The 15,198-nt window shown below is 32.4% G+C and overlaps 1 protein-coding gene across 1 annotated transcript in view; it reads right to left on the reverse strand.

Moving 5' to 3' along the window:
- Positions 1-235: 235 nt before the first annotated feature.
- The window catches only part of LOC110039356 (G-type lectin S-receptor-like serine/threonine-protein kinase RKS1), a 24,388-nt gene continuing 9,425 nt past the window's right edge, over positions 236-15,198 (reverse strand). Inside the window, exons 3-5 of the mRNA XM_020744390.1 lie at positions 6,367-6,604; positions 1,175-1,325; positions 236-869 (exon numbers count right to left, since the gene is read on the reverse strand). Of these exons, the coding sequence (XP_020600049.1) occupies positions 450-869; positions 1,175-1,325; positions 6,367-6,604 (809 nt within the window). The 3' untranslated portion in view covers positions 236-449. The remainder of the gene's footprint in view (positions 870-1,174; positions 1,326-6,366; positions 6,605-15,198) is intronic.

Below are 15,198 nucleotides of genomic sequence, written 5' to 3' on the forward strand. Positions count from 1 at the left end.
TTTTGAAATATTAATTTATTTTTGTTATTCTGCTAGAATTACTATTGAAACTATAAATATACAACTAACATATACCTATAAGGGCATTACATTCTTTTTTCTAATAACAACTACAACAAAATTGATTATCCAAACAGATAGACTGGTATATAATCAGCAGCTTTCTAACAGTAACTTTCATGAAGCAGCTTCATAACTGTTTCTTCAAAAGCAACAGATATCTAAAATACACCCTAAATATTTTTCCCTTTTATGGTGTTAACTCGCTTGATTTACATGAATTAACACAATGCTTTGAGCCATACATATGTAAATATGAAAGTCTTGGGGCCCCATCTGATTGAAACTAAACCAAATCAATCAAAAGAACCAACTGCAATGCATTCACATTTCTATTCCATAAAAGTCTGTGCACAATCAAAAGTTCCTAAATCCTGTTCAGAAAGCCATCACCTTCCAGCAGAAGTCAAAGAAACAGAAATTGAATTCCTTGAATAGTCTTCTACAGTACTGTACAAAGTAGAACTTGATGAGGATTCCCCTAAATTAGACAAAGTGGATACCTTAGTTATTTCAGTGCCAGTATTTGTGCTACTACGTTTGTCTGTGTTGGTGTTTGAGAGAGCTGAAGAGGTGCTAATCCAACCTCCAGTCCTTCCCCTTATTCCCGGCATGCCGGGGTTTGGCAGGTTGAACGAGTCGCTGGAGAGCATGAGATGAACGTTGTACATGTCCGGTCGATCGGATACGATGGCCTGGCAGCACAGGAGACCGATTTGGATGCATAGAAAAGCTTCGTCGGTGCTGTAGGAGGAGAGGTTGGAGTCCATGATGTCTAATACCTTCCCATCTTTGTGGAGGTTCCATGCCTGGGATGTTGGAATAGATTCCATTGGCTTCTTTACAATGTGTTTCATGCAGATAAAAAATGATGGATGCAGATTGGAACACTTGAGCATTTACATGCATACCAACCAATTTCTTTGTATTTACATATCTATCATTTAAACTCTACTTTAAACATTTATACCACCTTCATATCATGTCAAAATGTATATAAGAATATATAAGAATATGTATATATATAGATGCATGTATGTATGCATATATATGCGTGTCAATATGTGTGTGTGTCTGTTTGTATGTATGTATGTATGTATATAGCGTTACTTACATAGCTCAAGAGGTCGGCCTTCTCTTCACCAAGCAGACGATCCAGATTCTTCCTTCCACTAACAATTTCCAACAAGAGGACTCCAAAGCTGAAGACGTCGCTCTTTGGGGACAAGTAGCCATTTAAGGCGTACTCAGGAGCCATGTAACCACTGCAGAAGCAATACTTGTAAGAATAAAATATAGGAAGACACATTTACATATATCTAACACCTAAAGTTTAATTTTTACATACATATCATCTTACCTATCCATAAAAAGGCGCATTTAACTTTTTAAAAGTTTGAATTGAGATATTTTTTATGTGATATGAAAGATTGGGCTGGCATAAATGTAAAAAAAAAAAATTAGGTGTTAGATATGTCAATAAATAAGAATTGAGTGTTATGTATGCAAATGCTCCTAAAATATAATATGGTAAAAGGCCAATCAAGTAGGTCATCCATGTACCTTACGTGCGCAGAAAAGTATCTTGGACTCTTGGATATATCCGGTAACATTTTTATCTTTTTTGTATTTATTATTATGTGGAGCCCAATTGTGCTAATCTATTGGTCATTCAAGCCCTTAGATCAGCTAATCAAACTTAAGCGGGGGGGGGGGGGTTTGGGTTTGGGGGGCAACTCAATCCAACGCCCAGAAGATAATGTCGTAGAGCACAGTCTAGGTTTCATAACTCGAGAGCACAACACTCCATGCTCAGAAGAGAGTGCTGCAACACCAACATACAGCGCCCCAGTTCAGGTTTCAGAACCCGAGAGCTCAACATTGCAGCACCGTAATGTCTACTTTGAATGCCACAACGCCACTATCACGGCACCGTAGCGTTAGTAACCGAATTCAAAAAGTTTTCACTTGAAGTTTAAACTTTGTTGCGAGAATGGTATGTGACTCAAAGTACGATTTCAATTTTTCTTTGATGTAAGAGAGGAGAGGAGTGTTTTGAAACGTTCCACAGTGTTGAGAGACTTAAGTGTGATGTAATTTGTAAAATTATCTCATTTTCTTCACAATGGATTTCTTAGTGTATATGGCTCAGAGGTTTTTTTTCCGATCTCAAGTTTTTCCACATTAAATCATGTGTTCTTTGTATTTTCTAGTTTTGTATGCTTTTGTTCTAAGTTTTGTTTTAGATCTCTGGAATCGATTTCCGTAATTTCATCACATCTCCCTCAACTGTATTTTAATTTTAGATGGACCATATTGTTTTGTCCAATCTTCGAGTCATGTTGAATCATAGAACTGTGAGATATATATTGAATCATCTCAAATATTTCTAAATATTACACTTTAACCTATCCCAAATTAGATTATTTTTACCCTTTCGACTCTTCTTTGACTATCATCACTGAACTTAATCTCATCATAATTATTTTGACTTTTCAAGTTATTTATGACTTAGCACCCTATCAGCACTACTATCATGATCATCTCCTCTCCCTCATCTCTGCTTTTAGTAAACATGGCGCTAGTGAGAAGCCTTGAAAAATTTTTGAAATAATAATACCATGCATTCAAACCACTATGAACCTTTGTAAAACCCCTCTAATCCCTTGGTTTTATCATTCTCTTCTTTTATATTTGGATAGTTAAGTGATTGAATGAAAGATTGGTCATTGTGCTTTTTCTACCTTTTTCTGTATGCTTACCAGCCAAGGAAGTACATTTTGAAAGGAAGAGATGGAGTCGCTTAAAGATGCTCCAAAAGGGAAAGAGTTCCCTATGACGACAGACTATTCATAGAAGTCAATTTCAAGTTATTCTTGCTCTCACGCTAAACTTAAATCCATCATAATTTAGATCATCCAAAGCTATCATTTCTTCTTTACATTTATAGGAAAACGATAACTTAAATTATCTTTCCATCATTATATTTTTATCATGTTTGTGCTCCAGAATAGTTGTGTTTATCATCATTCCCTTATAAGCAGTTTAAAAATAACTGAGTACAATCATCATACTCCTGCATTTGCAATCAAGTTACATTCATCCTACAGCGATTTGTATTCATCTTGCATTAGTTGTAATTATCATGAATCATATTTGGTATCGGAGCCTATTGTGTGATAGAAAAGTACCGCTTAAACTTAAAGGAATATTTTATAAGATAGTGGGGAGACTCACAATTCTTTATGGCGCAGAATATTGGTATGTAAAAGAGAAGCACAAAATAAAGTTAATTGGTTCTGAGATCAGAATGCTTAGGCGGATGAGTGATTTTACGCTTATAGACAAAATGCGAAATGAATATATCCATGAAGGGGTTGGAGTAGTTCCCAAGACAAACAAGAATAGAGAGAGTCGTCTAAGATCATTTGGTCACATTAAACGTCGACCATCTGATGACCGAGTTATGTTAGTAGATTTTTGAGATTTGACTTATGTTACGAAAGGTAGCGACAGATCTAAAAAAGACTTGGGCATGTTGTATAAAAAAATTGTCTTAATTTATTATAATTAAATGGAAATATTACACTCAATAGGACACAATGGAGAAAAGGGATTCATGTAGCCAACTTCAATTAGTGAGATAAATACTTGTTATTGTTGTTGTTGTTGGATATTTGGTATCAGAGCTAGGTTAGTTCATCAGGAACTTCCTGGTTTCGAGGATGATTGATGGGAATGTCCCTTATACTTCTACTAGGGTATTGATCCAATTAAAATCAAAACACACCACGAAATTAGATCACACTTAATAAAAAAAAACCATAACAAAAAAATGAACGGAAGAGCAACAAAATAATTCCAGAAAGAGCACACCATAATTTAATGTGGAAGAACCTGAAAACGCAAAAAAAATAGGGAGTCTTTAGTATGAAACTCAGTAAAGTACAAAGAACTCATTCAGATCTCCTCCCTACAAGTAATGGAGCTTAATTGACATTGCTCAAAATTTTTACACTCGATACCACAAGAGAAACACACGTTGAAATCCTCCTCTTCGATCCTTCTTCACTACACAGAAACCTTATCAAAGAAACGCGCTCGCAGAGATTATTCCTTCGTTGCTCGAAATCACGAATTTAATGAAACTGAACTGAATTGCCCTTGACGGGTTCGCGCCACTCCTTGGTGTGGGGATTTCGTGCGCTATGTAACCGGGCACCTAGGTACTAGAAGTAGGGCTCGAGGGTGTTGCAGACCCAAGCGTGGGAATGCCTCGTCTAGGTCTGCAAGCGCGCCCCGCCACCTATTGTTGTGTTGCTCTTCGAAGTTGTTGTGGGTGTATCATACTCCAAAAACACAACAATCTCCCACTTAAAAACTGAAAGCACCCAATACCTAGCCTCCAAATCTGCACCTCCATCTGTATCATCTTCATAATCATGTATTGTGGTGTGGCTCACCCCTGATCTCAACCTTTATGGACTCCAACTGAAACCAAACATAGCTCCAGTTTCTCGATAGTTACCGCATTCCTCAACATGTCTGCAAGATTCTGAGTTGCGTACCTGCTCCAAGGACAGTTGCTCATCTTTTAGAAGAGAGAATATAAAGTGATACCTCTGCTGACTTTGTCTTGGCATGAAAAACAACATTCTTAGTAAGATGAATTACACTCATATTATCACTATGAAACTTTTCAATCACTTGCTCCTTGTCTAATTCTGTCATAAAGCTCTGTATTCAAATCATCTCCTTCTTATCCTCGGTGATAAAAATGCATTTGGCCTCTGTAGTTGAAAATGTAATAATCTTCTGCAGCCTGGAAACCCAACTCACTGTTGTATTCCCCAAAGTGAAGATATACATTGTTGTTCTCCTACCATCCAAGTCTCCTGCCTGATCTGAATCTATGAATTCCTATAGATTGATCTTTGCACTTCCATAGCAAAGTGACATGTTGATTGTTCTCCTTAAATACCTAAAAATCCACTTCACTATCTCCCAATGGTGTCTGGCTGGATTTCCAATGTACCTGCTGACCACTCTCACTATAAATGCAATATCCGGTCTAGTATAAATCATAACATACATCAGACTTTCAATTGTTGAAGCATACGAAGTTCTCCTCATTTATATTTGCTCTGCTTCAAACTTAAGTGATAGCTCCTTAGATAGCTTGAATTAACTACCTAATAAGGTGCAAACTGGTTTTGTCTCACTCATATTGAACCTCTGCAAACAACTTCAATGTACTTGAACTTCTGTCCCAGCTGATTCTCATCTCGGGGATTTTTCTAGTTGAACCTAAATCCTTCATCTCAAACTCGTTTAATAATTGCTACTTTAAGTCTCTGATTTTCTCCATATATGCTCCTGCAATCAACATGTCATCCACATACAAAAAGCTTCATGTACCCACTATCTGACATGAACATGTCAAACCTATTGTATTATTGTCTCAGGTCCTGCTTCAAGCCATATAGGCTCTTCTCCAACCTACGGACTAAACCTTCTTTCTATCATTGTTTGGCCCTCAGTCTTAAGTAGTCTCTCACTTTGTTAGATAGATTGTTCATAAAGGTTGGCTTCAACTTATCCCCGCCCCCTCCATCGATTATCTTAAGTTCTTCATAGGTTCATCCAAACATTCCATTTCTTCTTTACTTTTATAACTTTAGACATCTAATGTGATTAACTAAAACATAAATCATCTCAAACCCATTTTATTCTTGTTATCATTTTTGTGCTCTTTAATAGTTGTGTATTATATCATTCGCTCATATGTGAATTATAGAATTGTCAATGTAATCATCATGCTTCCACATTCATAATTAGTTTGCATTCATCCTACAATAATTTACACTCATTTTACACAAATTTGCAATTGTCCAGCATTAGGGATGAGGGCCGTATGATCCTTTGATACTGGGTTGGCCCAAAGCAAGCAAAGAACCAATTTATGGCACTCTTCATTTCACCAAAAACAATTACTGCATTTTTCTTTAGGATGGTTTTTTACATATCTAACACCTAAACTTCAATTTTTACATATTTGCCACTTTACCTACGCATGAAAAGCTGTATTTCAATTCTAAAGTTAAAATAGCAGTAATTTTTATTTGATATGAAAGATTTGAGTAGTAGAAGTGTAAAAAAGAAAAGTTTAGGTGTTAGATACATAAATAAATAGGAATAGGGAGATGTGTATGTAAACTCCCCTTTTCTTTAATCAACTAAAAGAAAAACTAAAATCATTAGTTGCTAGTAGAGATAAATATGCAGAGGCTTGGAGTTCAAACTCACTAGGTACCAGATATTTTAAAAGTGTTGATATGAGTTTCATCGCCTGAAAAAAGCCTTGCCAAACCAAAGTCTGAGATTTTTGGGCTAAGTTGTTCATCAAGCAGGATATTGCTAGCCTTGATATCTCTATGTATGATCTTTACTGGTGACTCTTCATGAAGATAAAGGAGACCTTTTGCAACTCCCCAAATAATCTCAAAACGCTTTGACCAGTTCAATGAGGTCTGCTTGGTCTTATCTGAAATATCAAAGCCAACATCAGTAAATTACAAAAAAGGTAGTGTGTTATATTTAAATTTTGCTCTAGTCCATAATTTAAAAAGAGCAGTCGGATTGCATTCTTCTCCTATGAAGAAATTTAGTTAAAAATATTTGGTACTGAAATGCCTATGTGCTTTATGAAAGAAGAAGATATAGCATTGTTTTAAAGAATATTAAATCGGTTTCCATGAAGAAAATAAACCAATCCTTTGGAATTTCTTCATGCATTGCATTGTAAGAGAGCATGGGTTTCAAACAATAACTCTTATTTGCTGTTCTCTTATTATATTTTGGCAGGAGTTTCATGCAATTAAGTATTCATATCTATTATCATTTAGAGCCTTTACTGCTAAGTACCATCAACATAAAAAGTATTGTATTCTGAAAAATGCATGCAGCTCAAGTTTAACATTTTTTTAATATACAAACTGAACTTGATTTTGTTAAAGATGAAAATAAACAACTAATTACAAAAATCTTCTTTATATGATAAACTTTAAAGAGAATTTAATCATTATCATGTCCATACTAATTATGTGTGTAAAAGTATTATATGGACTGAAACAAGCACCTAAAGCCTAGTTTAATAGTTTAAGTACTTTCTCAAGTAGCTTAGATTTTACTAAGGGTAAAGTAGATATCATTTTGTTTATCGACAGAATAAACAATGCCATAGTAATAACTCAGATCCATACGGATGATATTCGATTTCGAGCCACAAAAGAGTATTTATCTAATGAGTTTACCACTATTATGAATAAGAAATTTGAAATTAATTTGATAAAAGAACTTAAAAAAAGGCATTATTATATCTAAAAAAAGTAAATTAATGATTTAATCGCTAGGTTTAACATGAAAGATTGCAAAGCCATAGGCATCCCCATGAGCTACTCAACTAAATTAAAAAAAGATGAAATGAGGGGATCCATAGAATCAAATATGTAGAGGTCTGATAGGTTTCCTATTTTATTTGGCAGCCAATAGACCAACTATTTTGTTTTGTCGTGTACCTTCGTGCTGGATTTCAAGCAGACTTTAAGGAGTCTTACCCAATAACTGTTAAGTAAATTTGGCCTCTTCCAACTTAAAGCTGTATCATAAAAATAATGGTACATGCAAGTTTGTAGATTGTTCTATTAGTGACTCTGCAGGTTGCAAAGTTGATTTGAAAAGCACTTCAATCATCTATCAATTCTTAAAACCTCATTAATGCCTTGGTCAGTGGAAAGCAGAATTATGTTGTTTTGTCCACTATAGAAGCATAGAAAGCCACTGCAGATAGTTGTGCATGACATGTAATTGTGTCACGCAGATACTTTGGCATAAATAAATATTAAAAGACCATGGACTTAATCTAGATCACATTCTTGTCAGTTGCAACAATACAAGTACAACTAATTTGATCACAATCTTAATTCAATATTTGTGAGGTGGTGATGTAGTTGAGATAAGACATCACTTCATAGAGATAAATGCAGCTTGAAGTGATGATGTAGTTGAATTCGTTAGCACAAATCATCAGCTTGAATATATTTTGACAAAAATCCCATCAGAGGATTGCTTTTGTTGACTTAAATGATGTTAAATGGTTATTTATGTGTTCTACTAAAATTTTCCTACAGATGAAATGTCCATTTGACATGTAAGTTTTATCAAAAATGAAAGAAATTCAATTTTAAGAGGCTTAACAGACACCCGTTATGGTTCATGGATACATGTTCTCCTACAAAACAATTTTATATATAAATTGTCTTTCATATAAACTAATTAATCCATGTCATCATGGACGAAAATCATTTCCAATTCACAAAAACCATTCTTCTCTTAGAACTTTGACAAATTTAAATAAAATTTGCACCCTACACCAAGATATATTTGACACATATAACTCCTAAAATTAATTTATTTAAAAAATTACAGAACCATTTATCTATAAATAATATATCCCCTATAGTACCACTATTTCTTCCCGAACCCAACCCCATCTTTTTAATTCTTGAAAACCAAGAGAAGGAACCTTCACTCTCGGTCAATCACTCAAGGTAATATATCTTCGCTTGCTATAGCTTCTCAATCTCTTGTATAAAATCATATACCCCTTTAATCATAAGTTTTCATAGCATCACGTATCCTTTACACAAATATCTCTTAGATGTTAGTGATCTAAAGAGATATCATCGCATTAATTGTAGAGAATCATACTCTACAAATTATCACAAAATGCAAGCATCCCAAAATTAATTGTTTCACCCATAAATCTTCCATGCTATATTGACCCATCCCTAGGCGGAGCCATGGTGAGAGCACTGGGGGTTGTGCCCCCACTGGCCCACTACAAATATCATTTAAATGAACTAGGTCTCTCCCTCAAACAATTTAATTATTTAATATCTCTTATGAAATGCTAAAATTTTAAAAAGCCCACAGATTTAAGTTTTCTTGGACCAAGTTGTTTTAAATGTCAACATATCTTCGCTTGATCTTCTGATTTAACTAGCAAACGTAATAAACGTCTTATATAAGTGGGACAAAATGTATAAGAAAAATCTTAACTTTTTCAGCTAGTGCATCAAATTTTAATTTCATATATTCATTTAGCTTATTCATTTACTGTAATTTAATAAAAATGATTATCACATGAATTAACTAATTTAATATATATAATAAAATGAAATTATAATTTATTTTGCAGTTATTAAAAATTCAAGTACCATTTTTTTCTTAATAATTTCTCAATTATATATGATTTTTATTTAAAAAAATACATTTCTATCTAAACATAGAAATAGGATAATATAATGAATATTAATAATGATAAAAAGTTTAATAATAATATTAAAAATAATAATTCTTTTAAAATAAATTATTATTATTATTATTATATGTCATATAAAGTATTAAAAAATAAGAAATTTTGAAGAGTTTCTTTTTAATAATTATTATTATATTTATAGGAATAATTCACTCAAAATTATTAGAAGAGACATTTTTTTCATATAAAAATGGTACATAAATATTTAAAACTATTAAATTGTGTTCCCACTATTAAATATTTCTAACTCCACCCCTGGACCCATCCATCGAAGAGGGGCATAATATTTTACCTATTTATTAAAATTATCGTCTCCAATCCATCAGAGAGTAGTATAATATTTTGCCTATATATGAATATTATGATCTCTACATTCTATTGCAATGTGCATACCCTTTTAGACCTAATTATTTCCACATCTTTAAGAATAACATGGCTGTTGATGTTATATGTCACCATAGCATGGGATTCCATGTAAATTGCCTTCAGATGAGATCAATATTGACGATGCTATTCAAATTTTTTTACCTTCCAAAGTATGACCCATGTATTTGGGCCAACAATTGATTTCATCGTCCATTCAATTAGACTGCAAACAATACCAACCTTCATCAAATACCATCACAAGATCACATCACTAACCTCAACACTCAATCTAATGAAGGATACTACATCCAACATATTTTGAAACACATTACTCAACAAAGGCATGAGTTTCTTGTAAGCTCACCCATACTCTCTCACACATAACCAACCATGTGTTCACCAAAATCATGTTTGTCATAGCAAGGATGCTTTTTCAATTATGCTTACCAAATTACAAAATCCTTCCTACAACTGATCTCAAATCTTACCTTAAGTCCCCTGATTGGAATATTTTGATTTCTGAATATCATTATCTTAATCTCAATGAATATCTTTTGTTCAACATATGAGAGCAATTAGACACACAAACTTTCATATCTATCGTTCCATGGTGAGGCAGCTCACCTCGTTGTTCTTCTACATTTGCATCCACATTTGTGTTGGGATGACTTCATGATATTTTACATGTCATTCATTAAATAGATAGGTGTCTAGCCGGATGATTAAACACTAGCCCAGAAGTGAGCAACCGCCACTAGACCTTGTTTCATATTCTAATAATAATGATGATGTGTAGCATCCTTATGTGCCTAAAACAAAATTTTGTTTTGAAAATATTTACATTAATATTTCTATCAAGCCCTCATTTTTAATGTAAAAGAAAAGGGGAGAAAATAAAGAGAATATACAATTATTGTTACACGGATGGTTATTTAGTTTCAATTATTGCTATTGCTATTGTACTTAGCTTTCTTAAGAAATTGCTATTCTTCAAGTGGAAAGTTGTTTAAACTTAAACTTAAATATAATTTCTAATTCCAAATTAATTTTTTAATAATCAAAATAGAGGATATTATTGACCCAATGGTACTGATGATAGCAAATATACTATGAAATTTGATTTAACAGTTTTTTTTAGCTTTGTATAGGTACACAGGACAAATCATTCCAATCATTATTAGTTCATATGAAGATAACTGCTTAGAATAAAAACATTTTTCTTTTCTTTATATGCAAGAAAAGTATAAATGGGGAATTGAAGAGCCTACCAACCAAAACTAACCCAAATCAAAACTAGTTTCTAAATATTAATTTCCTTAATTTGAAAAGATTGTTATATAAACTTTAGAAATTATGGCATACATTTCAAAATGTAATAAAAATCTATTTTGGCCAATAAACAAACCTACCTTGCAAAATGATTAAATAGAAAAATCATTAAAAATATAAGCATGAAATTAGATTAGGTTTATAGGGGCCTCAGTTAAGATTTATGAGTCCCTGCAAACTATTGACACTACTTCATAAAATGAGAGAGGTTGCAGCCTAAACCTATTTATTAATGGGCCTCCTTAAAAGCTTATAGGGTCTCCACAAACCCCTTTATGAGTTTTTGTAAACTTTCTCAACAAACCATTAAGGTAAATATAAAAATTGCTTTCTTGATTAAAAACAATCTATGTGGCTTAATTTAATGCCTTATTTTGTTTATTAAACTAAGAAAATAGATCATATTTTGAAATATTTACATGCATACTCTGAGTCAAAATTAAAATTGCAAACACAAGAATGTTATGAGAAGAACCTGACTATAAAAAATCCAATTTCAGTCAACAAGGAAAACCCTAACCTCAATTGCAAAAATATTTTAATCACCGAAGAAATTTTGACGAAAACACGCTAGCTCTTACATATTCGCTTCAATCTCTGGTTATACAATTTCATCTCTTCACACAGCAATATCCATGAGTAAGAATATTAATATTCTTACTGTTTGTTTTAATTATGAGATTGTATAATTTGCTAATTCTTTCAAAGAAGGCCTAGAGGTGGTGCCATTGCCCATAATAACTAAGATGAGGGTAGAATTCCCCTTTGAATAAGTGAAGGTGGAGATTTCTTGGCCTAAATGGAGCAAAGCAATTCAACTTAGGCGTGAATGTAAGCTTCATCGAGTAGAATCATGTATAAATTGATTTACTCTATGATATATCTTCTTTCGTGTGCTAGTTCATATCGGCCACTCTTGATTATTTTTTTAGATATTGACTCTATAATTAACTGACGCTAAAATAATATCAGTGCAGCAAGTGCATATTTAAATAAAAAATCTTAAATTATCCAAATCATAACCAGATTGGGTCATATGTAAAGCCATCATGGTTTCCCATCAATGGAATGAGTGTAGAAAACAAATTGATAGGACTTATTTTTAAGAGAATAAGTTCTAAGGCATCTATAATGGGTTAAAGAGTGAATTCTTATCCTTGCTCAAATTCTTTTTGTATTGGTTTACATCAGTGACAAGTAAAGATAATTTCATAAAGCATTCTTTCAGGAAAGAGTTGTCTTTTATTATAGATTCAATGTTATTCCTCTTGATTTCCATCATTTCTCCTTCTTTTAAATGTCAAAAAATTATATATAGAGAATCCTGGTAATAAGAGAATCGAAATGATGAAATGAACACAAAATTTCAAGTGCTCCCCTCCTATGAAGATGAGAGAATCGAAATGATGAAATGGACACAAAATTTCAAGTGCTCCCCTCCTATGAAGATGGCCAACCACTTATCTTTCTATCTTCTGATGCAAACGTAATTTCTTTTAACATTCAAAGGCATCTTCACCATAACCAAGCCAAAAGTATGATTGATTTTTGTTTTTATCAAAATTAGATTTGAACATGGCTAGGCGACGCCGCAACATGGCCAAAGATACGGGATAATGATAAAGTGTGTTGTTTATGAATCAGTTTAGCAAACTATAATTTTTAACGATCATGGTAAAGATTTCATGGAAGAGGAAATTAGTGTAAAAAGTGACTGTTATGCCAATCATTGATGCATCAACTTATTTATATGTTTTTAGGCATTATGAAGATAGATTGTATTTTTTTTATTTGATATTTTTTGTGGAAATTATAATATTAATATTGAAAAAATAATACAAAATGATTAATACTAATTTTGGGATGTGTTTGAAAATTAAATACACATCATAAAATAATGAAATATAATGAAATTAAACTTTTGCTTTTTTTTTTTTGGCTCTTAAGCTTTCTATTTAACACATTGGAAGTTATATTTCCATTTGCAGTGACTTTTTTTAAGAAAATAGCGGATATTAGATGTTTGATTACACACTTTATATAAATAATCAACTAAAAATTTTCTCGCACATGACATATCATGTCCTTTTTTTTTATGGTTACATTGCAACCCCATATTCATGCCATCATATTCATGTCTCATGTTGGATCTTGTGCTTTATAGATGATTAAAATCATGATTAAGTTTATACAAGTACACTTATATTTCTAATTCTAATGGTTGAAAAAACTTCATTGTCTTGTTAAACTTGTTAAATAATATTTTTAATCTTTGATTTTCACTGTGTACCATGTGACTTATAAAAGGTGCATTTAATTTATTAGAATAAATTGGCAGTTTTTGCCAAAAATTTTTGACAAAAGGTTAACGATGATGATGATCTAAGTCCAACTACTATATTAGTTGAGATGAAATATAAACTTATATACAAAATATTAGTTACCACAATACTATAGGCTACTAATTGAATAATTTTTAAATCTTAGGACAAGACTGCACCATGAAATACTATGAGTGGTTTAACAAGTTGTTTGAAAGATGTATTTTTCAGAAATCAAGAACCGTTGAATCCAAAGTCATTGCTGGTTTTATGAAAAATATTACGCAGAAAACAAGTCTTTATTATTTCATGAGGCTCGTGGTTTACTTCAGAACGAAAAATTTGAACTGTACTTGAGTACATACCATTGTTGCACAATGTATTTATTGATGATTGTAAAATGGAGGAAAAAAAAACTATGTACAGTCCACAACTTATTAAAATCACATACAGTTTAGCTTCATCATACTAAGAAAATTATAATATGTTTGACACAAACTTAAAGGAAGATTAATACATTAAAAATGGCATTCTTCCATTCAATTTATTTGTTCCAAAGATTGCATCTGTTTTTTAATCTGATAAGCAAATAATTTACATTAAATCTGATAAATCATCACATGTTCAACAAACCATTTTTTATCTTCATTTTCTTGTTTTGCTCCATCATCCAATGTATTTCAAGAATAATGCTAAACTAAAATAAAAAGTAAGCTCATCTATTGCAAATAATAGATGGACACAATAATTTTTTGAAAACTAACCCACTTGATCAACAAATATTTAGGAAATCCTTTAGACTCATAAGAATGGAAATACAGGAAGTTGTATTTTCCAACTGCCTACAAATGAATTTACTTATATGGGATACATTATTAAGACTTCTTTACAGCCTTGTTTTAAAATTACTGCATCACTTATACATGTACTATATTGATGAGTTGCATGTTTATTATGCCCATAGAGTTGTTATACAAAAAAAATGATTACTTTAAAGACTGTTCATCATGGTGTTCACAAATACAATGACAGATATTACATCTATGTATGTCTCTACCCTATATGCTAATTTATCGATGTCAATATCAAAACCAACATGAAAACTTGACTTAAATTTGATATGAAATTTTTGGATTTGGATCAGCCCATGTAACATTTAGATCGGGTTTTGGTGAACTTAAGTTACTCAAAAAATGGGCCAAATTTGGGTCATGTCGTGTCTAGTTTAGAATAAGTCAAGTCAAGTTTGGATCAACAAAAAAAAAATGATTTTTCTTATTGGATATTTTGCAAATAAAAATACATATTTGTCGGCACTATTTTTGGTGTGGGGTTTGCCCGTAAGAAGCTGTCGGTCATCAGAATTGAAATCCCGTTGCCCGCTTCGGAAGGACGTTTTTTTTTTTAAAAAAAAAATTTAGTTTTGAAAAAGATGAAATCAAACTGACCCCATAATTTTCATAGTTTAAATGAAAGAGCGCTTTACCTCAAATCCTGTATCTATCCCGAAGGATGAACACAAGAATTGAGGGTGAGGCTCGATCAAATAAACTAGAGAAAGTTATGACATCCGTTTGGTCTGCGAAACCAATGTATTGGCCGACAAATTCCCCTATTTAATATAAGGAATTAAATAGGGTTTATATTATGCTGGGTTCGGGAAAAGCTTCCTATAAGGGCAAGCCCCTATAGTTAATTACATCTTAGATAATTGAAGTTACCTAAGAATACTCTCGATAGAAA

Source organism: Phalaenopsis equestris, unplaced genomic scaffold (genome assembly GCF_001263595.1).
Source record: "Phalaenopsis equestris unplaced genomic scaffold, ASM126359v1 Scaffold000002, whole genome shotgun sequence".
NCBI lineage: Eukaryota > Viridiplantae > Streptophyta > Magnoliopsida > Asparagales > Orchidaceae > Phalaenopsis > Phalaenopsis equestris.